This window comes from Carassius carassius, chromosome 37 (assembly GCF_963082965.1).
Source record: "Carassius carassius chromosome 37, fCarCar2.1, whole genome shotgun sequence".
Lineage (NCBI taxonomy): Eukaryota > Metazoa > Chordata > Actinopteri > Cypriniformes > Cyprinidae > Carassius > Carassius carassius.
In genome coordinates, this window is record NC_081791.1 from 26718540 (window position 1) to 26742061 (window position 23522).

General features: G+C 39.7%; 2 protein-coding genes across 2 annotated transcripts; both read right to left on the reverse strand.

Moving 5' to 3' along the window:
• Positions 1-692: 692 nt before the first annotated feature.
• On the reverse strand, positions 693-8436 carry LOC132118543 (interferon-induced very large GTPase 1-like). Its single transcript, XM_059528456.1, has 2 exons — positions 7656-8436; positions 693-5722 (listed from the first exon to the last, which is right to left on the reverse strand). Exons 1-2 carry the CDS (start codon positions 8370-8372, stop codon positions 1043-1045), a joined length of 5397 nt encoding a protein of 1798 aa, XP_059384439.1. The 5' UTR covers positions 8373-8436; the 3' UTR covers positions 693-1042.
• LOC132118695 (golgin subfamily A member 6-like protein 22) lies at positions 8420-13531 on the reverse strand. Its single transcript, XM_059528655.1, has 3 exons — positions 13510-13531; positions 8518-11860; positions 8420-8438 (listed from the first exon to the last, which is right to left on the reverse strand). The coding sequence occupies exons 1-3, from the start codon at positions 13529-13531 to the stop codon at positions 8420-8422; spliced, it is 3384 nt and encodes a 1127-aa protein (XP_059384638.1).
• Positions 13532-23522: the final 9991 nt, after the last annotated feature.

Here is a 23522-nt window from a genome sequence, read left to right on the forward strand (position 1 = left end):
TCATGTAACAAACCTGTATGAATTTATATATTAGTTTTGAAGAACGTGGGTAATCAACCGTTTCTGTTCCCCACTGACTTCCATAGCATATAACATATGTATATAGTGTTTTTTCCATATGGAAGTCATAGGGATCCGAAACTTTTGATTACCCACATTCCTCAAAATATATTTTATGTTGAATGTTTAATTGAAAATAAATCACAGATTTTTTTTCTCCATTATCTAAGTTTTAATATCAAACATCTCTTTATTCAGCCTTATTATATATTTTATTAAAACATGCAGAATCTTTTTAGTAAGGAGATGTTTATTGTGGATGCAGATTAGGCCATAAAGTATTCTCTCTATGAAACATCTCTGCTGTTACTGTACTTTTTGTTTTAGATGCAAAACTGCAAACTTATCTAAACATAATATTTGTCTCTGTTCATCATACAGGACCTCTGAATGAAACACAGATGACAGTTAACCCAAATTAACAAATTAATTGGAAAAAAAGTAGTCAGAATATGTACAGCATACATTATGATCATTTTTACTGATTTGATTATATTTAGCCTGTATTATTAACAAAGTAAGTCTTGTACTTTCTTAACCAAGCAAATAGCATAATATATATATATATATATATATATATATATATATATATATATATATATATATATATATATATATATATATATATATATATATGTGGCATATTATGTTCAACATGGAGCATTATTTTGAGCAGATTAAATATAGTCAAGTGGATCATTGTTTAAGTTTCAACCAGGCAAAAAGCATTTCTCATAACATGTGCTTTCACATTACAGCTTCTGCTGCAGACATGAGTCTATTACTTGTCAAAATTTGGTTCATTTGGTATTTATATTTTCTTCTGAACTCAAAACCAAGTCTTCTTGAAAAGGTTTGTACATGAATCTTGAAGTGCAATATTCAACTTTGCATGCTTCTGTTCATAATAGTAAATTAGATTTCTCATAGCTGCATGTCTCTGAACATAGTCTCTGAAATCAGAGTCTTTGAAAATGTTTGCTTAAATGTATTTATTCAGACTCTCAATAGCTTCCTCTTGAGAGTATTTTCTCCATTCATCTGGGATCTTGCCTCGCCCCTCATAGGTTTTTCCATAGTACTTTTCCAGGTCTGTTTGGAATCTGCACACAAACCACTTCCAGTACGGCAGCTCAGAGAGATCTGGGGTGATGCTCCATGAAGCATATTTAGGACCTCCTTTTCTGTATTCCTTCAACAGGACTGTTTCATCTGAGCTATTTGGATAAAAAGATCGATCACTGGCTACTGCTGATGTGCAGATGTCGATAGATAGGTTTGTTGTTCCTCTGTAGCTCCACCCATTCATCCCATCATTACGATGGAAAGGCACACTGTGATCTCCAGGATGGTTTTCTATTGTGTTGGTGCAGATGGCTGCACAGAAAGGACACTGAACCCAACAGCAATCACAGAGGTAATCAATAAGAATCTCATCTGGTCTGTCTTTGTGCTCCAGCTTTACTGGAAACGTTTCTGTGCTGAATTTACTGATTATGTCAGAAATTGTAGAAGGAAGTTCTCTCCTTATCAAATCTTCTAGGAATCGTACTTCAACATCATCTTGATTCACTCCAGTGAGATCACTTTTAGAGAATACCAGCACATCAGAGAGCTGTTGAGTGAAATGAAGCAACCATGATTCAGTATTTCCATTGATCTCTTTAACATGTTTGCTGGATTCATGTGCTGCTTCTGTGATCATCTGCTCCAGGAGTTTAATGCTGTTTTCCATCTTGGGTCGAACACTATCTTTAAATCTTTCGGTGATGTACTGACTGACTGCATCTCTGATGAAATTCTTGAAGTGTTCTTTGGGATTTTTAATGTAGGTCATGTATGCGTTGAAGTCTTGTTTTTCTGCCAGTTTCCTCAGGATGTGTTTCTCCAGATTTGATCGGTTCCCATTCAGTGATTCACAGTTTGTCCTCATTTCATCTGCTAAATCTTTGGCAGTTTTTTTGTAGACATTCTGCTGAATGGGATCTTTGAGTTTTTTACAAACAAATTCACCAAAAATAGCAGTTGATGATGCTCCTTGACAGTATTTCTGGAAAATGCTGTAGTACTCTACACTCTTCCTCTCAAAATAGAGAACAGGATCATTGGCTTCCCTGAACATTTTGTATTGATCTGTGAATGTCTTTTTTGTTTTATGGAATATGTAAAGTACAAGATCCATGAAGAATTCACTCTTGAACACATATTTCACTTTTGGCCCATCTTCATGCTGTGTTAATCTTGTCTTTATGTAATCTGTGAGTTGTTGAATGCAACTATTGTTGTAGCCCATTTTTGCAATGTTATATGACTGAATCATTTTATCTGTGTGCTCAGAAATGTCGGTGATCAAGGCTCTTATCTGGATTTCATCCTCTTCAGATAAAGCAAAACCAAGCATCTCTTTACCTTTTTTGTACACATTTTTTAAAGGTCCTGTAATTCCACTGGATTTCTTTAACTGTACATATTCTGAATAGTTTGGCAAACAGATCATATGTTTGTACTGACTGCTCTCTTTCATGCGGTCTAAAGGGAGACTTTCATATCTTTCACTGAGAAGCTTCTTTATGTCTCTTAATATATCAATGTCTTTGACTAAAGGAGTGTCTCTGATGATCGCAGCCGTCTGTCGTCTCCAAAAGGAATCAAACTGTGTTTTCATTCCATTTTCATCATTTGCGTTTCCTTTCAATTTTAGGGCAAGTTCTTTGCTCTTTTCAAAGAGAATGTTTTCATGATGTGTCCTCTCAGCATCCATCATTTTCTTCATGTGACGCTGTTGAAGAACAGCACTTAATTTTCTCTTAGTTTCTCTCACAATGTTTTCTTGAAGCTCTTTGATTTTTATTTCAAATGAATCTTTCCACTGATTCAGTATATTTGCATCTCTGTCTTCCTCAAAGAAATCAGTCATTGTCTTTTTCACTTCTTCACTTTTAGCATTTAGTTCTTTTTGAAGATCAGATTCTTCAATGTCATGAATTACTTTATTTTCTATTTTATTGTGAAGCTTGTTTTCTATTTCCAGCATGGCACTCCGAAGACTCCAGGTCCACTTGCTGTATTCTGTCTCTAGTTTCTTGTATGTCATGATTTCCAGAGAATTTTTGAAGCTGAACACAAACTGTTCATTAAGCAAAGCCTCCCAGAGATCTTGAATGCGGTCTCTCAGGTGTGTCATCATTATGCCGTCTGATTTTGAAGCATGTGTTACAATAGTTTGTTTCAGTTCTAGAATGTTCTCGCAGTAGTTTGGGTTTGGTGGAGCCATGGGTGGACTGCCCTCCCAGAGCTGCGGGAAATACTTCACATCTTCCTGGATATCAAACGCAATCACATCACTGAATTGTTCTGCATCACAGACTTCTTCTCTAGCAGCGAGTTCTGTCATGTTGTCCAGTTTTTCCTGCAGTCGTCTCCTTCCCTCTGTGTTTTTCTCTCCAGCTGTAATATCTGAGACATTCTGATGCACAAACATGCAGCTTGGATTCAGTCTGACTTTATTCATCCTCATGAAGGCCTGGACAACAATCTGAAGAATGTCCTGCATCTCAGATGAGTTTTCTCCAAGTATATTGATCAGGGTCATATTTCCAAGACCAACAACAAATGTTGCCATCTCATTGTCACGATGTGTTGTTGACCTTCCAGACAGTTCTGGTGCACGAAGTCCCTCTGTATCAACAACCAGAATATAATCAAACTTTAGCTCTGTTTTCATCTCTTCTGACACTTTGATCAGCTGCATGAAAGCTCCTCTGGTGCATCTGCCTGCACTGACCGCAAACTGGAGTCCAAACATGGCATTCAGCATAGTGGATTTCCCAGAGCTCTGAATCCCTAAAACTGACAGCACAAAGAGTTTCTGGTCTCCCAGTTTCTTAACAAGTTGATCTAGAACAGCAGTGACCCAGGAGAGAGGAACATGAGCAGCATCTCCATCCATCAGCTCCATGGGGAAACCTGAGATCATCATCTCTGCTGCAAGACTCGGGAGAGAACAGAAGTCAAACTGCAGATGATCTTTCTTGTTCTTCTTCACAGATGCCCATGATTCATAGATCTGACCAAACTCTCTCAGGATGTGCTCCAAGCCAAAACTTGTCCTGTTAATTTGCTCTGATATGTTTTCTAGATTTGTTTGTTCAGTCTGCAGTTGATCTGATTTGTGAACCTTTTTCAATGTTGAGACTTCTTGCCATTTCACAGCATGCACCTTATGAAGTTCACAGAGGTTCTCCGAAGTGAAGTCATTCAACAGGTTCATCATCCATCTGAGGAAATAGTTTTTTTCATCGTCTTTCTGTGATTTCATGGTTTCAATAAATTTCCTCATAAACTCACTCAATCCTTGTTTCACTTGCTTTTGTCTTATTTCTCTCATGTTCTTTAGTTTGGTACTTTTATCTTCCTCTAGATTTTCTCCTTCTAAATGATGCAGCTTTTTGTTCATGTCACACCAGTCATGCCACAGTTTCCCCTGACAGGGCAGGATTGCTTCTTTCACAGTTGATGGATCTTTTCCTCTCAGTAAACACATGATCTGATCTGCTGCTTGTTTTCCTCTCTGACACTCTGGATCATCCTCATCTACTCTGATTCCTGTGTGTTTGGCCACATCTTCAAGCTTGAAAGTCTTTTTCTGTTTGGTCAAACTCTCTCTGACAGTCTCTCTTATTTGCTCAGATAAATCAGCTTGGTTTTTTGTTAAAAGACCAAATATGAATTTCCCATCGCCTAGTTCAGTTTTATCACAGTTATTCTCAGTCAGCAGACAAATGAGAGGTTGAGGAGATCTGAAGAGTGATCTCACCAAACCCTTGTACTGGTTTTTCTGTCCAAAATCAGGTAAGAAGAGGACATTTACTGAAGCCGTACTGGTCAGAATCTCATATTGTTCCTCATTCTCTCCTGCATCTCCATGAAGATTACAGAAAGCAACACAGTCATCAAATGCATCTGTCTTTTTCCCAGAAGGACAGTACCAGGCGATCTCCACCACTCCATCCATCAGTAATCTGGTTCTGCTGCTGCCTGAGCAGTTCCTGTGGAAGAACGTGTTGTGTTTCTCATTGATGAGGCTGTTCATCAGCTGAGACTTAGATGAAGACACAGAGCCAAACCTGAAGAAAGACACCATTGGAGTCTCAGCCTTGTAGACCGGCTGGGTTTGACTGATGATCTCATTGTTGCTGTTCTTCATCTTCCAGCTCTTGTTGATTTGTCTGAATGTCCAGAGAGGAAACTCAATCTGTTGTGTGAATGGATCAGGAACAAGCAGAGGCAGTGCATACTGACACTGTGAGAGTTTAGTCACCATCATCTGCTTCAGGAAACCATCAGCACATTGAAACACGGCCATCTGAACATCCATTGGGTGAATATCATGATTGTAGTCTTGCTTTCTGTCTTTTTTTCTGTGTTTTATGACAGTGTATCTTGCGCTGTAGTTCATGTTCATCAGCTTTTGTAGAAATGAGTTTACCAGTTCAGCCTCTTGCTGTGGCTCCTGGGACTGAAGTGTAGACTTGATTTCAAGAATGTTTTTAGTTCTCATTTTATTTTGAAGCCTTTTTGTCAGATCCAGTCTGTGGTAAAGTTTGTTGAGCTGTTCATTGTTTTTTGGTCCAAGCTTTTGGTTTTGGCTAGTTTCATATCTCTGTAAATAGATACATAAACACAATCATATGCAAATACTAAGCTCTTAATGGCAGTTTCAGATATTGTACATTTTAAAAGCATTTCCAATGTTGGGCCAAACCATACTCATTGCTTAACCCAGGGGTTTGCATCCTTCAACGTCCAAAGAGCCATTTTGGCCCTTTCCCACCCAATAAAATTCACATGGAGCCACAAAATATTTGATCCCCATATAAGGATAACACGGCATATAGCTAAAGTGTTATATTCAGTTATGTTAGAGGGCAGGGGAGTAGCAATCATTTCAGAAGTGAGGGGGACAGAAATTAATAAATATAGTAATAATAATAATAATAATAATAATAGGCCTAATAATATTTATGTATGTCTTATTGACAAAAACAAAACGTATTTCTTAATTTTTATTGGTTAAGAAATAAAGTACACTGCTGGACATTAACAAATCATTTGTCTTCTATAATATGTTTGATATATATTTAACTAGTGACAATTTTATGGCTATGACTGTATAATCAGTATAATAGTTATATATATATATAATACAAATACTTTTTTTCAATTTTTATCAAAGAAAAATAATTGTAAAGCTTCTGTACTGAAATTAATGCTATGACAATTACCACTGTATCATTCATATAAAAGACTTTAAAAATAGGTTTGGGTCAATAGACGATGCCATCAGGATGTTGAGCTGACATCGTGACCCCCCGCAATCAGCCGGATCCCAATACCGTGCTCGGAAGGAAAATAATGTGTATAAGAAACCCCTAAAGGGAATAAATATGAGATCGGAAGAAAATACATATTTTAATTAGGTGTGCACCGATCACGATCGGCTGATCGTTATGCGCATCTCGTCAGTAAAGCCGGTTCTCTAATCAGCGGTTAATTCCATCAGGTGCGTGATTTCACATAGAGCAGCTGTTACTACACAGAGCCATTGTTTACTGAGAAGATGCGCAAATCCACGTTCATTTTCAGCGTTTATTGGCGCATCTTCTCAGTTAACAACGGCTCTGTGTAGTAACAGCTGCTCCATGTGAAATCACGCACCTGATGGAATTAACCGCTGATTAGAGAACCGGCTTTACTGACGAGATGCGCATAACGATCAGCCGATCGTGATCGGTGCACACCTAATTTTAATTATTTCTCTTTCAGTTTTATCATTGGGTAATTATGCTGTATATAATTTGTGGGCATCAGGGACCCACTAAACTTTCACTAAAGCTTTTGAATGCACAATCGATTTTAGCATGACATTCGCGTTTCACAATCGCACATACTCTTTATATTTGTTGAGGCAGTAGGCTACAACATATTTTACAAGATTAGATGTTTGTTATTTTTGTTTTCTTCACTCAAATAGCATGCATGTGTGACAAAAAAACAGCATATGCTGGTTAAGTATGTTTTGACGCATAGCAGCTGGTTTGAGCTGGTTATAAAATGGTTATGAGCTGGTCCTGAGCTGAGCACACAACCAGCTTAAACCAGCTGCCATGCTTCAAAACATACATAACCATTATATGCTTTCTTTTTCAACAGGGTTATCCAGCTACAGATAGAAACTAGTAGCCAGACATCAAACAAGTGGCCAATCCTGAGTGTAAACTTCACTGCATGCATTCTGCCAGCTCGGTGCAGAACTGAGCTTAAGTGAAAAACACAACTGGAACTATTCTTTACCATTCTTAGAACCATTTGGCCCAACAGTAGAAAAGTGGTTTAGGTGAACCCAGGTAATGTTCATAATGTAAATGGACTGAATACAGTTTGTTTATGGAACTTTTTAGGGGTAGTCTGAGATAATTTGAGGAGTTCAAATATACAATAAATTATATATCAGCCCTGATACTGTAGGGAGTACTCAGATGTACTAATTATCAGGGCTCCAAATATCCTTGACATGATTTTCATTGATCACTTACCTTTAGAGAACAGACGGTTTGGGAGCAGCACCTTTTCATGCTCTCCAAGTCTTTTTGTCTCTCTTCCTCACTGTCCACTGGTTGTAGTCTCTCTAGTTCATCTTGCTTCTGCTGTTCTATTAATTTAATCTTTTCTTCATATACTTTACATTGCTCTTCTTTCAGAGATTTTTCATGCTGGATTTCTTTTGTGAGAATCTTGTGTTGTTTTATCCATTCTTGTTTTTCTTCCTCCCTCTTCCTTCTCTCATTATCTTGCATTTGTTTTAGCATTTCCTCAAGATATTTCTGCATTTGCTCCTCTTTTTCTTTTATCTTATTTCTGTATTGTTTTTCATGTTCAGTAAATGCTTCCTCTCTCCTCCTCCTCTCTGTGTTGTGATTCTGTCTTTCTTCCTCCATCATTATGCTCATCTTTTCCATTTCTGATTCATGTTTGACGTGAAGACATCCTTTCTCTCTTTCCAATGTTTCAGTCTGTTTTTTTAATTCATCTCTCTCTTTTTTAACACTCTGATAATATTCATCCCACATTTTTTGTTCTTTCTCCATCCTTTTCTCAAAGTCTTCTTCTCTTCTCAGTCTTTGTTCTTGTATCTTTGTCTCCCAGATCTCTTGTTCTGTTTTGTATTTTTCTTCGATCTCTTGAAGATCTTTTTCTCTTCTCAGTCTTTGCTTTTGTATCTTTGTCTCCCAGTTCTCTTCTTCTGTTTTCATTATTGTTTTGTATTTTTCTTCGATCTCTTGAAGTTCTTCTTGTCTTCTCAGTCTTTGTTCTTGTATCTTTGTCTCCCAGATCTCTTGTTCTGTTTTGTATTTTTCTTCGATCTCTTGAAGATCTTTTTCTCTTCTCAGTCTTTGCTTTTGTATCTTTGTCTCCCAGTGCTCTTCTTCTGTTTTCATTATTGTTTTGTATTTTTCCTCGATCTCTTGAAGTTCTTCTTCTCTTCTCAGTCTTTGCTTTTGTATCTTTTTCTCCCAGTTCTCTTGTTCTGTTTTGTATTTTTCTTCGATCTCTTGAAGTTGTTTTTCTCTTCTCAGTCTTTGCTTTTGTATCTTTTTCTCCCAGTTCTCTTCCTCTGTTTTGTATTTTTCTTCAATCTCTCGAAGGTCTTCTTCTCTTCTCAGTCTTTGCATTTGTATCTTTGTCTCCCAGTCCTCTTCTTCTGTTTTCAAAATTGTTTTGTATTTTTCTTCAATCTCTCGAAGGTCTTCTTCTCTTCTCAGTCTTTGTTCTTGTATCTTTGTCTCCCAGATCTCTTGTTCTGTTTTGTATTTTTCTTCGATCTCTTGAAGATCTTTTTCTCTTCTCAGTCTTTGCTCTTGTATCTTTGTCTCCCAGTTCACTTGTTCTGTTTTCAAAATTGTTTTGTATTTTTCTTCAATCTCTCGAAGGTCTTCTTCTCTTCTCAGTCTTTGTTCTTGTATTTTTGTCTCCCAGATTTCTTGTTCTGTTTTGTATTTTTCTTCAATCTCTCGAAGTTCTTCTTCTCTTCTCAGTCTTTGTTCTTGTATCTTTGTCTCCCAGATCTCTTGTTCTGTTTTGTATTTTTCTTCGATCTCTTGAAGATCTTTTTCTCTTCTCAGTCTTTGCTTTTGTATCTTTGTCTCCCAGTGCTCTTCTTCTGTTTTCATTATTGTTTTGTATTTTTCCTCGATCTCTTGAAGTTCTTCTTCTCTTCTCAGTCTTTGCTTTTGTATCTTTTTCTCCCAGTTCTCTTGTTCTGTTTTGTATTTTTCTTCGATCTCTTGAAGTTGTTTTTCTCTTCTCAGTCTTTGCTTTTGTATCTTTTTCTCCAAGTTCTCTTCCTCTGTTTTGTATTTTTCTTCAATCTCTTGAAGTTCTTCTTCTCTTCTCAGTCTTTGCTCTTGTATCTTTGTCTCCCAGTTCTCTTCTTCTGTTTTCATTATTATTGTATATTTTTCTTCGATCTCTTGAAGATCTTTTTCTCTTCTCAGTCTTTGTTCTTGTATCTTTGTCTCCCAGTTCACTTGTTCTGTTTTGTATTTTTCTTCAATCTCTCGAAGATCTTTTTCTCTTCTCAGTCTTTGCTCTTGTATCTTTGTCTCCCAGATCTCTTGTTCTGTTTTGTATTTTTCTTCAATCTCTCGAAGTTCTTCTTCTCTTCTCAGTCTTTGCTCTTGTATCTTTGTCTCCCATTTCACTTGTTCTGTTTTGTATTTTTCTTCAATCTCTCGAAGGTCTTCTTCTCTTCTCAGTCTTTGTTCTTGTATCTTTGTCTCCCAGATCTCTTGTTCTGTTTTGTATTTTTCTTCGATCTCTTGAAGATCTTTTTCTCTTCTCAGTCTTTGCTTTTGTATCTTTGTCTCCCAGTTCTCTTCTTCTGTTTTCATTATTGTTTTGTATTTTTCCTCGATCTCTTGAAGTTCTTCTTCTCTTCTCAGTCTTTGCTTTTGTATCTTTTTCTCCCAGTTCTCTTGTTCTGTTTTGTATTTTTCTTCGATCTCTTGAAGTTGTTTTTCTCTTCTCAGTCTTTGCTTTTGTATCTTTGTCTCCCAGTTCTCTTCTTCTGTTTTCATTATTATTGTATATTTTTCTTCGATCTCTTGAAGATCTTTTTCTCTTCTCAGTCTTTGCTCTTGTATCTTTGTCTCCCAGTCCTCTTCTTCTGTTTTCATAATTGTTTTGTATTTTTCTTCAATCTCTCGAAGGTCTTCTTCTCTTCTCAGTCTTTGTTCTTGTATTTTTGTCTCCCAGATTTCTTGTTCTGTTTTGTATTTTTCTTCGATCTCTTGAAGTTCTTCTTCTCTTCTCAGTCTTTGCTTTTGTATCTTTGTCTCCCAGTCCTCTTCTTCTGTTTTCATAATTGTTTTGTATTTTTCTTCAATCTCTCGAAGGTCTTCTTCTCTTCTCAGTCTTTGTTCTTGTATCTTTGTCTCCCAGATCTCTTGTTCTGTTTTGTATTTTTCTTCAATCTCTCGAAGTTCTTCTTCTCTTCTCAGTCTTTGCTCTTGTATCTTTGTCTCCCAGTTCACTTGTTCTGTTTTGTATTTTTCTTCGATCGCTCGAAGTTCTTCTTCTCTTCTCAGTCTTTGCTCTTGTATCTTTGTCTCCCATTTCACTTGTTCTGTTTTGTATTTTTCTTCGATCTCTTGAAGTTCTTCTTCTCTTCTCAGTCTTTGCTCTTGTATCTTTGTCTCCCAGTTCTCTTGTTCTGTTTTGTATTTTGCTTCGATCTCTTGAAGGTCTTCTTCTCTTCTCAGTCTTTGCTCTTGTATCTTCGTCTCCCAGTTCACTTGTTCTGTTTTGTATTGTACTTCCATCTCTCTTAGATCTTTTTCTCTTCTCAGTCTTTGCACTTGTATCTTTGTCTCCCAGTTCACTTGTTCTGTTTTGTATTGTTCTTCAAACTCTCGAAGTTCTTCTTCTCTTCTCAGTCTTTGCTCGTGTATCTTTGTCTCCCAGGTCTCTTGTTCTTTTTTTATTATTATTTTGTATTTTTCTTCAATCTCCCCAAGTTCTTTTTCTCTTCTCATTCTTTGCACTTCTATCTTTGTCTCCCAGTTCTCTTCTTCTGTTTTTATTATTATTTTGTATTTTTCTTCAATCTCTGGAAGTTCTTCTTCTCTTCTCAGTCTTTGCTCTTGTATCTTTATCTCCCAGCTCTCTTGTTCTGTTTTGTATTTTTCTTTGATCTCTTTAAGTTCTTCTTCTCTTCTCAGTCTTTGCTCCTGTATCTTTGTCTCCCAATTCTCTTGTTCTGTTTTGTATTGTACTTCAATCTCTCTAAGATCTTTTTCTCTTCTCAGTCTTTGCTCTTGTATCTTTGTCTCCCAGTTCACTTGTTCTGTTTTGTATTGTACTTCAATCTCTCTAAGTTTTTTTTCTCTTCTCAGTCTTTGCTCTTGTATCTTTGTCTCCCAGTTCACTTGTTCTATTTTGTATTGTACTTCCATCTCTCGAAGATCTTTTTCTCTTCTCAATCTTTGCTCTTGTATCTTTGTCTCCCAGTTCACTTGTTCTGTTTTGTATTGTACTTCCATCTCTCTTAGATCTTTTTCTCTTCTCAGTCTTTGCTCTTGTATCTTTGTCTCCCAGTTCTTTTGTTCTGTTTTGTATTGCTCTTTAATCTCTCGAGGTTCTTCTTTTCTTCTATATCTTTGCTGACATATTTTCACGTCCCATTTCACCGATTCTCTTTTCAGCAGGACAATCCTCACTTCATCTGAGACCTCTCTTGAATCTAAAGAATAGAATACTGCATCATACAGTAGCAGCATAACAATAAATTGTTGCTCAATTCATAAATATGATGACAAGTGTTTTATATAACATGTTACACAAAAAATGCTGGGTTATTTTTTTCTACCCAACTGCTGGGATGCTTGTTTGTTTTTTCTCTGTGTTTGGTAGATTTTGTGTTACCCAGCTGTTGGATTAATGGCTGGGTTAATCTCAGTGACAGCTCAAACTATACAGACCACTATACTCTGATATAACTCCTTAGCTTGAGACTCTGGATCTCTCACATTTGTCTTCTCAAATGTCTAGATAAGAGATTTCAAGCACATCACATACTGTGCTTAGTTTTCTCATTTTAGCTAAATAATTGTCTCATATTTGTCTCCTGTAATGCTTTAGAAGAGATCTCAACTACTTTACAAAGTGTGCATCAGGTAAAGTACTTGAAAGGTACTAATGGGGGGGAATCAAAAATTCAGAGTAATTCAGAGAGAAATTATGCAAAATTAAGGATGTTACTTTTTATAGGTCAATGTATCTATATGCTCAATGCACATAACACTCTCTGTTATTAACGTAACCTCAGTTCTCTCTAGATGAGGGAACGAGTGTTGCGTAAGCTAGCTCACGCTACGGGAAAATCGCTTTTTCTCGAGAATACTGAAGCCAAATATTATCCTTAATTTTGCATTAAATTAAAACGCTTTGCTTGCCAAGCAGACCTAGGTGAGACATCTTGCGTGCCTATTGATTGCTCTGCAACAACTGCTGTAACCTATAGAAGGACTGCGCATGACTTAGGCACCAATGAGGGGGCGGGCACCCGTTCACGTCACATCCCACCAAAATGGGTGTGGCTTATGTCTATATAAGCTGAGTCCATATAGGTTATTCTTCGGTTATTCATTGACAAAGCGAAAACAGAAAGTAGCACAAGCATGGCAGGGTTATGCAACACTCGTTTTCTCATCTAAAGAGAACCAAGGTTACGTTGGTATACGAGAGCATTCTCTTACGAGAGTCCTCTCGTGTTGCGTAAGCTAGCTTACGCTACGGGAACGGAATGTAAAATGCTGTGCGTGCATAGTAATATCCAGACATATATTCCTCAGGGCATGTGCCCAAGGTATACATAATAGTGGATAAATCCAGACCAACAAACGTGGGTCCGAGAATATTATGATCATCTAAAGGACATAGGTGCTTATCACAGTATGACAGTCAGATCTGTTAGTCTTTGCCCCGTGCTAGCAGCACGCTCATAAAACACTGTTTGCATGACACAGAGTCAGGCAAATCAGTGGATATACACCTCGAATGACAACAGCTCAGCCTGCAGGGCAGGAACTTCCAGGTTATAGAACCTAATGAATGTAGATGGGGAGGCCCAGCCTGCTGCCATACAAATGTCCTAGAGTGAAACACCAATAGACCATGCCCATGATGAGGCCATGCCTCTTGTGGAATGAGCTCTGATGCCCAGCGTGCAGCAAAGGCCCTTATACTCATAAGCCAGAGTGATAGCGTCAACTATCCATCTGGAAAGGCTCTGTTTCGATGTGGCTAGCCCCTACCACCAAAAGAAACAAAAAGCTGCTCTGACTGTCTGAAAACAGCAGATCGTTCGTCGTATATCTTCAGCGCCCTGACCGGGCAGAGAAGGTTCAATCATCCTCGCTATCACATCTTGGAAGAGCTGACAGTGAAATGACTTGTGCTCTGAACGGAGTGGATGGCACTTTGGGGACATAACCAAGTCTTGGTTTGAGAATGACTTTAGAATCATTAGGTCCAAACTCGATACACGCAGCACTCACAGAGAGCGCGTGCAGGCCACCCACCCACTTAAACCTGGTTCCTCCAGAATGGCGCCATGAGGAGCACAGAGCATTTGCTCTCCCTGATTCGCTTGATCACCTGTGGTAACAGTGCGACCGGGGGAAATGCATAAAGGGGGTGGCTGGGCCATACGTGGGCCAGCGCGTCCCTCTCTTTGGTGAAAAATACTGGGCAGTGCATGTTCTCTGGGGACGCAAAGAGATCGACTTCCACTCTGCCAAAGGTGTCTCATAGTAACTGGACTACCTGGGAGTGTAGGGACCAATCCCCTGGGGGAACATTGTCTCTGGACAGCATGTTCGGGCCTACATTTTGACATCCCTGCACGTGCGCTGCTCTCAGCGAGAACAAGGGCGGCAGTGGCTCAGTGGTTCATGTAGGTTGTCTACAAACCGGAAGGTTGGTGGTTCGATCCCCGGCTCCACCTGACCAAGTGTCGAGGTGTCCTTGAGCAAGACACCTAACCCCAGCTGCTCCCGACGAGCTGGATGGCGCCTTTTCTTTTGAAGGGGAAGTCGTGGCCTAATGGTTAGAGAGTCGGACTCCCAATCGAAAGGTTGTGAGTTCGAGTCCCGGGCCGGCAGGAATTGTGGGTGGGGGGAGTGCATGTACAGTTCTCTCTCCACCTTCAATACCACGACTTAGGTGCCCTTGAGCAAGGCACTGAACCCCCAACTGCTCCCCGGGCGCCGCAGCATAAATGGCTGCCCACTGCTCCGGGTGTGTGCTCACAGTGTGTGTGTGTGTTCACTGCTCTGTGTGTGTGCACTTCGGATGGGTTAAATGCAGAGCACAAATTCTGAGTATGGGTCACCATACTTGGCCGAATGTCACTTCACTATTCACTTCACTATTCACTATAGTGAATGGACGCTTCCGGTGTATACGCTCTGAATAACCATGCGAATAAAACTTTTTATTGGTAAGACCTTAAACCACACACAAAAAATGTACTTTTTTGATTGCAGTGCCTCATGAGGGTAACTCCACAATGTGTCTCACGAATTGCAGTATTAGAGCCTGTGAGACATATTACAGCGTGAGGTAAATGTTAGGTTTTGTTAGTAATTGTTTCTTTATATTACTAGTGTGCCTCCTTCGTTCACTACTACACTACTGCATATATTGCATCTGATTCTGCTGTCATGGTGCTAGCAATGCCAAAGTTTCATTTTATGATGATTTTTATGGTTTATTTTATCGGTTCATGCATTCCCTGGTAATAAAACCGATGCATTTGAACTTTCACAATGTCAAATAGAGTGTAAATATTTAATCAGACAAATCACAAACATCTGAGCAATTACCATACAGTGTTTACTCTTAAAACTGCTACAGGAGATAAAAAAAAAATTACTTGCGTCTTCTTCATAAAAAAATGTACTGCCTTTATTAAACTTTATTATCATTATATCATGAGTTTTAGTTTATTTGTTAAAGGTCTGCCCAAGATACATTTTCTATAATATCATTTCTATATGGTAATTTTCTATATTATCATCAGAGAGATACATATTGTCATTCCCACCCTAATTGTTTAGACTAATATTTTCACATTCTACAGTATACAATAAAGGGATAATAGGTATCTTCTCTGTAATAGATTATTTCACTTAGTTGGCAAAACTATTGTATATGTGTAGCTGAATGACTTCAAAATGTCATTTCCTGCACGGCAGTTGTATGGAAGGGCGTAGCACCAAATTTTGGGCCCTGGGTACAAACCATCTTGCTGGGCCCTCGTACCAAATACCATAATGATACCAATGGGTGGGATATTTTGAAGAAAGTCGGTAACCAAACGACTGATGGACCCCATTGACTTCCATAGTAGGAAAAAAAAAATACTATGGAAGTCAAAGGGGACCAGCATCTGTTTAATTACCAACTTTCTTTAAAATATCTTCTTTTAATTTAGCAGAAGAAAGGAAATCATACAGGTTTGGAACAACTTGAGGGAGAGTAAATAATGACAGAATTTTCTTTTTTGGGTGAACTATCCCTTTAAAGTTTAAATGTGTACAATAACAATGTACCGATTTTGCTTATTTCCTCTTAACACTTAATTACTTATTACTAAGTGTTAAAACACTTAGTGTAAAAAAGCTCACCTTGTCTCACTGTCACATCCAGCTCACTGTCACTGTTTTCACTTGATGAGGGGCCAGCTGCTGCAGGGTCTGAAACTGAAATATATGGCTTCAAATGGTTGCTAAAATATCCTTTATTGTAACAGTATTAGCATTTAATGTCCCATTGAGCTGTGTCCAGGCGTGCTCTTTTTGCGCCATCTACTGGTAGATTATAGCGGGTACAATTGTTTATGTTTGGGTTTCTGCCCGAGCCCATTTTTGCTGAGACACATGCTATCTGCAGGCTGTAGCTGCCGGTTAGCTCCACTAAGAATGAAAGAAACGTGAAAATTTTAGATAAAATTAAGAAATAAGAGAGAAAGAAGATAGAGAAGAAGATAAAGGATTATTTAGCCCCCTCTGGGATGTCAGCTCACGAGGTTTGTGTTCTTTAAATGTTTTTTCTGTGATTAATGTCTTATCAACGAAGCTGTAACATTGGATAAGAACAAGCTCTGATATCTTGTTTTTTCTTTATGTTGTTTTCTTTTGTGAGCAGTTCTCACGGGTTGTCAAGACCAGAATAAACCCTGTTTTATGACTCTACATCGTGCGTTCGTTGATCCTTGAGGGTGCTACTGTGAGAACTGCCGTCTGCTGAGCGCGGGTAGATAATTGACGGTGCCGACAACGAGCAACAGGTGCCACCATCAGCCACGGCGATGCACAGCAAGGAAGGAGCCACTGCTGGAAGGTTCAGGTGCCCCGAAAAATAAGTGTTGCCCCGGTTAAAGGACTAACTTGAATTCTTCTACAAGAGAGAGAGAAAAATGGACTGTTAAAGGAATTAAGACTAATCTCTCTCTATTGATGAACAAAGCAAAAGACTGGAATATTTTCTATTGTTTAGATTTCTACTGCTTAAGTGACTGATATTCATACAGTGTTAAATTTGATGTTGTGATAAGTAACCTGCACATTCAGTGGATTTCAGTAAGTACAAGAAGATAAATATTCTGGCTTGGTAAAAATATTTAATAGTGTTTCTTAGTTACAGTTATTTAAATCTTGACTTTAAGTTATATCTAAAGAGTTATAACTGTGCTTCAAGGTTACAGCAGTAAGCTAAAATAAGATCAATATTCATTCACTCATTACCAAATCGAATTTAAGCTGCTTCATTAAATTCTGCATTTAAGACTGTTACAAATAAAAATTAAATAGAATAAATAAAAACTCCAACAATGGCAGAGCATGAGGTTAATCCAGAAGTAAATGAAGATGGTGATGTGGAACAACCTCATACAGACAAGGAATTACAAGCAGCAGCAGGCACAGCTGATGATGTCTCTACTACCTCACGAAGAGCATGGAGAAGCCAAAGTGTCCGTACACTGACGGAAAAGGGCCAAGAACTCCACAAGAAGCTCGTAGAGAAGGCTGCATGTCGTTTCAGAGGACACTATGAGAAGTGGAAAGCTGCTGTTAAGGACGCTAAAGGAGCCATAGAAGATAAGTACTCAGAGGATCTGCTACAGGACCATGTCTCCAAGGTTTCAAATGCTTCTGAGGGTGTGAATGCTGCCTATGTTGAGTTGAGACGCATTGAATCTCCAGATAATGAGACAAGACGGAGAATGGATACATGTGAAGCCATAACAAAGACAATTATCGGAGCAGTAGCAAAGTGCTCTAACCCAAGTAAATCTGAAGTTCAAGGAGATGAAAACTGGAAAGAGACTGAGCCTATATCTAAGTTAGTAGCCTCAGACAAGATGAGTGTAAAGTCACACCACACTAAGCTCTCTTCTCGCTCAAGGGTCTCCTCTAGAAGCTCCAGCAGGCTTTCAGCCAAAAGACAAGAGGCAGCTGCTGATGTTGCAGCAAATGAAGCTGCTCTGCAAGTTCTGCTTGAACAAGAAACTCATATGAAGGAAATCGAAAGACAAGAAGAGGAAATAGCACAAAGACAGAGAGCTCTAGAAGCTAAGCGCAGAGAAGTAGAGCGACTTGAGACAATAAAAAAGCTAAATGCAGCAAAGGCTCGACAGCAGGTGTATGAACAAAGTGAATGTTCAGATGAAGAGATATACAGCCTACTTCACCACAGTCCTGCAAAACACAATGAAGTCAAGTCTGAAAACAATGGCTCACATTGCAAACAGTGTTCTTCACCGCAAATTATGACACCTCAACGAGAAGTGAACACGACAGATCTGGTCAAAGCATTTGCAGAGTCTCTTAGTGTAAGCCGTCTTCCGGTACCAGAGCCTACAATATTCAGTGGCGATCCTATTAGATATAATGATTGGAAAATTTCCTTTCAAACTCTGATCGCCAGGAAAAATATACCAGTTGAAGAGAAGACTTATTACCTGAGAAAGTATGTAAGTGGGCCTGCAAAGAAGGCGATAGAAGGCTACTTTCCGCTTGGCACAGAATCAGCATACTATGCAGCATGGTCAGTTCTCGAAGAGAGGTATGGTAATCCTTTCCTCGTAGCCAAAGCCTATCGAGACAAACTCGATGCATGGCCAAAGATAAACTCTAAAGACAGTATGGAACTTCAGGCATTTGCTGACTTCCTCTGCTGCTGCAAGACAGCCATGTTACAAATGAAGGGGCTTGAAGTGTTCAATGACTGCAATGAAAACCAAAAAATGCTTGCAAAACTCCCAGATTGGCTCACTTCAAGATGGAATAGAAAGGTTATGGAAGTGCAAGAGTAAAACCACACCTTCCCGAGCTTTAGCCAATTTGTGGACTTCATCTCACAGGAAACCAAAATTGCCTGTAACCCCATAACATCTCTTTTCGCTCTGAAACCAATTGAAATTGAAAGTACAAAAACACAAAAGAACAAAGGCTATGGAGCAAAGGTACTGGCAACTAACTTAAATGAAAGATCTGTTAGTACTAGTTGTATATACTGTGAGAAGTTGGGTCACAGCCTACTTAATTGCTGGAAGTTTATGAGTGAGAGTATTCATGAGAGACTAAATTTTGTTCAAGACAAGAAGTTATGCTTTGGCTGTCTAAAGTCTGGTCACCACTCCAAGGTTTGTGAAAGCAGAGCCACCTGTGATACATGTGATAAAAAACATCCAACATGTCTTCATGATAACCGTACCAGAGAAGAAAGAACAAGAAAAAGTCAAACCAGCAGTGACAGGACAAGACAAAGAAACCCAGACACTTTACAAGACGATACCGTCACACCAACAACAAGCGAAGCAACATCTAACAGAGTCGCACAGAATGTTGATGACACTCACACATCCTCCATTGTTCCAGTATGGGTGTCAGCTGAAGGCAAACCAGAGCATGAAGTTCTTGTGTACGCGCTCCTTGATACGCAGAGCGACACAACCTTTATTCTCGAAGAAACAGCACAAGCTCTGCATATTAAAGGTAAATCAGCTCAGCTAAGGCTTACCACCATGTCATCAAGAAACACAGTTGTGTCGTGTCGCAAGCTCTCAGGTCTACAAATAAGAGGATTTTATTCAAATAAAACAATTTCCCTACCAGTAACATATGCAAGGGACTTCATACCTGCTAACCGAGATCACATTCCAACCCCTGGAACAGCCAAGGCATGGCCTCATCTTGAATGCATTGCGGAGGAGATCGCTCCACTACAAAGCTGTGATATTGGCCTACTGATTGGCTACAACTGCCCCCAAGCACTTGTTCCTCGTCAAGTTGTGTCAGGAAACGAAAATCAGCCGTTCGCACAAAGGACTGATCTGGGATGGAGTATTGTGGGTTATGGCAATCCATGTCTTGATTATGGAGATCCTTTCAGAGTAAGTCATCAAGTCATTGTGAAGGAAGTGGTGCCGGATATTCAAACCTCCTCAAACTTCACCAACAAGGTTCACTATGTTTTCAGAACTCAAATAAAGGAAATGATCTCCCCTACAGAGGTCCTGAAAATGTTGGAATCTGACTTTGTTGAGAAGTTCACAGAAGATGTAAACATCTCTCAAGAAGATCTCAAATTTCTAGCAAAGATAAGGAAAGGCATTAGACACAAGGAGGATGGCCATTTTGAGATGCCACTCCCATTCAAGAGTGAAAGGCCTAACCTGCCAGATAACAAGGCATGTGCTATTCATCGCTACAAGAAGTTCATGGATGAGATAATAGCCCTTGGGGATGCTGAAAGAGTACCAGAGCAAGACATTGACAAGAGACCACCTGGGTACATCCCACACCATGGGGTGTATCATCCCCAAAAACCCGGAAAGATTCGCGTTGTCTTTGACGCCTCCGCCAAGTTCAGAGGCACCTCACTAAATGACCATCTCCTGACTGGTCCAGAGCTAACAAACACCCTGCTTGGAGTCTTGTGTCGCTTCCGAAGAGGCCCAGTGGCTTTCATGTGTGATATTGAACGCATGTTCCACCAGTTTCATGTGAATGCTTGCGATCAAGATTACCTACGGTTCTTGTGGTGGGAGAACGGAAACCTCGAAACTCCATTCACTGTCTACCGAATGAAAGTACACTTATTCGGCGCAGCGTCCTCTCCAGGTTGCACAAACTATGGCCTCAAACACCTCGCAGCTGAAGGAGAAGGAAGTTTTGATGAAGAAACCATCAAGTTCATCTAAACTAACTTCTATGTCGATGATGGACTAGGAAGTGTCGACACTGAAGAGCAAGCAATAGAGCTTGTCAATGCAGCACGCAAGCTCTGCAGGATGGGCAACCTTCGGCTGCATAAGTTCATCTCAAACAGCACCTAAGTTCTAGCTTCGCTTCCAAAGGAAGAATGTGCTGTAGTTGCCAAAGATCTAGATATGGCACTTGGTGAAGTGCATATGGAGAGAGCACTTGGCGTACAATGGTGTGTGGAATCAGACCAATTCCAGTTCCGAGTGGTTGTTAAGGAAAATCCACTCACCCGATAAGGAGTATTATCCACAGTCGCCTCTGTGTTCGATCCATTTGGGTTTGTGTCGCCTTTCATTTTGCTAGTAAAGCAAATCTTGCAACAAATGTGCCGGGATAAGCTCAGCTGGGATGATAGCTTACCTGACAGTCTTCGACCTCAGTGGGAGTCTTGGCTCCGGGACCTGGGAAACCTGGCAGATGTAAAGATTTGCAGATGCTACATTCCTTCAAACTTCAAGGCACAACACTACGAACTGCATCATTTTTCTGATGCAAGTGCATCTGGATATGGCATGTGCACCTACCTGAGAGCAGTAAGCACATCTGGTGAAGTTTACTGCACCTTGGTGATGGGAAGATCGAGAGTTCCACCATCCAAAGTCACAACTATACCACGTCTAGAGTTGTCAGCGGCCGTTGTTGCTGTTCGCACCAGTGACATGCTAAAAAAGGAATTGGAAATAGAAATCTCAGAAGAAAGGTACTGGACTGACTCTAAAGTGGTGCTCAGCTATATCAGTAATGAGGCCAGAAGGTTTCACGTGTTTGTTGCAAACCGTGTCGAACGCATCAAACAAAGTACAGAGTCAACACAATGGTGGTATGTTACTTCCAAAGACAATCCGGCAGACCACGCCTCAAGAGGCCTTACAGCAGAACAACTTGTAGCTTCAAACTGGTTCAAGGGCCCAGATCTTCTCTGGCAGAAGGTCATAACCAGTAGTGTACTCAAGGTGGGAGAGTTATCGAACAGTGACCCAGAGGTCAGGAAAGTTCAAGTCTACACGATACAAGTAGAAGAACAAAGGTCACTGTTAGATCGGCTTCAGAAGTTTTCCGACTGGTTGAGAATGATTAAAGCTGTGGCCAGACTCAAGCGCTATGTTAAAGAAGCAAAGGATCACAAGAAGTCATGTAACATTGTTAACCTACAAGAGAGAAAAGAAGCCGAGGTAACCATAATAAAGATGGTCCAAGCAGCAGCGTTTACTCAGGAGATAAAAACCTTACAACATCATGAGGTGATGCAGACCAAAAACAGGGTCAGCAAGTTATGTCCATTTCTCGACAACCAAGGCCTTCTTCAGGTAGGCGGACGCTTAACACATGCTGCTTTGCATCCTAATGTCAGACATCCTGTGATCCTGCCAAGAAACAGTCATGTGTCTACATTACTCGTCAAACATTATCACGAGAAGACATACCATCAAGGAAGAGGGATCACGATGAACGAGCTGCGAGCTAATGGATACTGGATACTTGGATGCAGTAAGATTGTTTCATCTTACATCTATAAATGTTTAAAATGTAGAAGATTCAGAAGGTGCACGGAGCAGCAGAAGATGGCAGACCTCCCGGAGGATAGGATGGAAACTACACCACCATTCACCTACTGTGGGATGGACTGCTTTGGTCCTTTTTACGTCAAGGATGGCCGCAAGGAGTTAAAGCGTTATGGATTGTTAATCACCTGCATGTGCTCCAGAGCAGTACATCTTGAGATGCTTGATGATCTATCGACGGATTCCCTCATCAACTCTTTACGTGCATTCATAGCCATCAGAGGTACAGTTCGGCAGATAAGATGTGATAAAGGCACGAACTTTGTCGGCACCAGAAATGAGTTTGCTGAAGCATTCAAGGAAATGGATCAAGCAAGGCTGGAAAAACTGGACTGCGAGTTTCTCATGAACACCCCAGCGTCAAGTCACATGGGTGGTGTCTGGGAAAGACAAATCCGCACCATAAGAAGTGTACTCACGTCAATCCTGGATCAATCCAGCAAACAACTCGACAGCTCTTCTCTAAGGACATTCCTGTGTGAGGTAATGGCAGTCATCAATAGCAGGCCATTGACTACTGACCAACTGTGTGATCCATCAAACCCAGAACCTTTAACGCCAAACCACATACTGACCATGAAGTCAACAATCATCTCCCCACCTCCAGGAAGGTTTGTAAAGGAAGATCTTTATCTCCGTAAAAGGTGGCGTCATGTTCAACTCCTCGCCAACACCTTCTGGACAAGGTGGAAAAAAAGAGAATTTGTTAAACCTTCAAGGTAGACAGAAGTGGACCAAGGAGCATAGAAATGCTAAGGTTGATGATATTGTTCTCCTGAAAGACGAAATAACTCCACGCAGCCAGTGGAAATTGTTAAAGATCGCTGAAGTCTACCCTGGAAAGGATGGAATAGTGAGGAAGGTGAAATTGTTAATGAGTGATCAAAACCTGGACGAAGAAGGAAAACGTACCTCCAGACCCGTTCATCTGGAAAGGCCCATTCAGAAGACAGTCGTTTTGATGGAGGCAGAAGAATATTCTCGACCTCGCTCTGCCTAAAGTATAGTTCATATTCTTTAATTCATAAGCTATTCATTAGTCATAGTTGATAATTTGTTCTTTAAAAATCACAAGTGATTGGTGGGAGTGTAACAGTATTAGCATTTAATGTCCAGGCGTGCTCTTTTTGCGCCATCTACTGGTAGATTATAGCGGGTACAATTGTTTATGTTTGGGTTTCTGCCCGAGCCCATTTTTGCTGAGACACATGCTATCTGCAGGCTGTAGCTGCCGGTTAGCTCCACTAAGAATGAAAGAAACGTGAAAATTTTAGATAAAATTAAGAAATAAGAGTGAAAGAAGATAGAGAAGAAGATAAAGGATTATTTAGCCCCCTCTGGGATGTCAGCTCACGAGGTTTGTGTTCTTTAAATGTTTTTTCTGTGATTAATGTCTTATCAACGAAGCTGTAACATTGGATAAGAACAAGCTCTGATATCTTGTTTTTTCTTTATGTTGTTTTCTTTTGTGAGCAGTTCTCACGGGTTGTCAAGACCAGAATAAACC

Excerpts from the sequence above, each read along its gene's own strand:
- LOC132118695 (XM_059528655.1), bottom strand. The coding sequence starts at position 13,531 with ATGATTGAACCTTCTCTGCCCG. Across the intron at positions 11,861-13,509 it reads GATTGAACCTTCTCTGCCCG|ATTCAAGAGAGGTCTCAGAT; the intron begins GTCAGGGCGCTG and ends TCTATTCTTTAG.
- LOC132118543 (XM_059528456.1), bottom strand. The coding sequence starts at position 8,372 with ATGAAAACAGAAGAAGAGAACTGGGAGACAAAGATACAAAAGCAAAGA. Across the intron at positions 5,723-7,655 it reads AAACCGTCTGTTCTCTAAAG|AGATATGAAACTAGCCAAAA; the intron begins GTAAGTGATCAA and ends ATCTATTTACAG.